The sequence below is a fragment of the Mesitornis unicolor genome, unplaced genomic scaffold (genome assembly GCF_000695765.1).
Source record: "Mesitornis unicolor isolate BGI_N332 unplaced genomic scaffold, ASM69576v1 scaffold44252, whole genome shotgun sequence".
Classification (NCBI taxonomy): domain Eukaryota; kingdom Metazoa; phylum Chordata; class Aves; order Mesitornithiformes; family Mesitornithidae; genus Mesitornis; species Mesitornis unicolor.
Window position 1 is genome coordinate 297 of NW_010172035.1, and position 901 is coordinate 1,197.

Here is a 901-nt window from a genome sequence, read left to right on the forward strand (position 1 = left end):
GAAGCCACCATGGCTGTCCCCTGCCACCAGTGGGGATGTGCCCAGGCATGCCTCAAAGGTCTGAGCCCACCTTCACCCCTTCAGGCCCTGCAGCTGGGGACGGTGCTGGTGGGATCACCCACGCAGGATGGGACCATCTCCATCCTCACCACCTCGCCGGAGGCAGACGAGCCCCACAGGGTGCAGTTCCCAGCTCCCCGCCAAGGCAGCCCCCTGAGCCCGGGGCAGCCTCGCTGGGCCAACTATGTCAAGGGCGTCATCCAGCACTACCGGGGTAAGGCCCAAGGCTGCCGCGCGGTTTAGGGCCCCCCCTCACACAGGGCTAGTGCTTGGTGCCGGCTTTTGGTGGGCTTCAGGGGACCTTCCAGTGCTGGCGCAATCCCGCAGTTGCTGCAGGGGCCAGACTCCAGCAGAGAGGCTTTCAGCTCCTAAGACCCCTCTGTTTGGGAGGGGATGCCCAGGTCACACTCTGCCGTGGGTCACTTTGTGTTTTAAAGTGGGATATTGGACCTCCTCTCCATCAGGAGCTGGTTCTCTACGAACTGCGGGGCAGGGCAGCTCTGCAGGGGCTCACAGCCCCTCTCTTCCCATCTCTTCCCACAGGTGGTCCCGTGCCAGGCTTCAGCGCCGTGATAGCCAGTGACATCCCCCTGGGTGGGGGCCTCTCCAGCTCAGCCGCTCTGGAGGTGGCTGCTTACACCTTCCTCCAGCAGCTCTGCCCTGGTAAGGCAGCAGCTGGTCCTGGCACCCAGCACCTCCATTCCTGGGTGGGAGCTGGGATGAGGGGTGTGCAAGAGACCACAGCCCTTGGGGAAACACTGCTGTGGAGTGGGTCACAACCCCCCGCTGTGGCTGGAGCTGGCACCATTGTGGCTGTGGGGCTCCTCCGGGTCATACACGC

General features: G+C 64.3%; 1 protein-coding gene across 1 annotated transcript in view; it reads left to right on the forward strand.

Moving 5' to 3' along the window:
- Window positions 1-84: 84 nt before the first annotated feature.
- GALK1 (galactokinase 1) overlaps window positions 85-901 on the forward strand; it is a gene marked incomplete at its 5' end in the record, with an annotated part of 3,652 nt that continues 2,835 nt past the window's right edge. Inside the window, 2 exons of the mRNA XM_010180242.1 lie at window positions 85-274; window positions 604-723. Coding sequence (XP_010178544.1) covers window positions 85-274; window positions 604-723 — 310 coding nt within the window. The remainder of the gene's footprint in view (window positions 275-603; window positions 724-901) is intronic.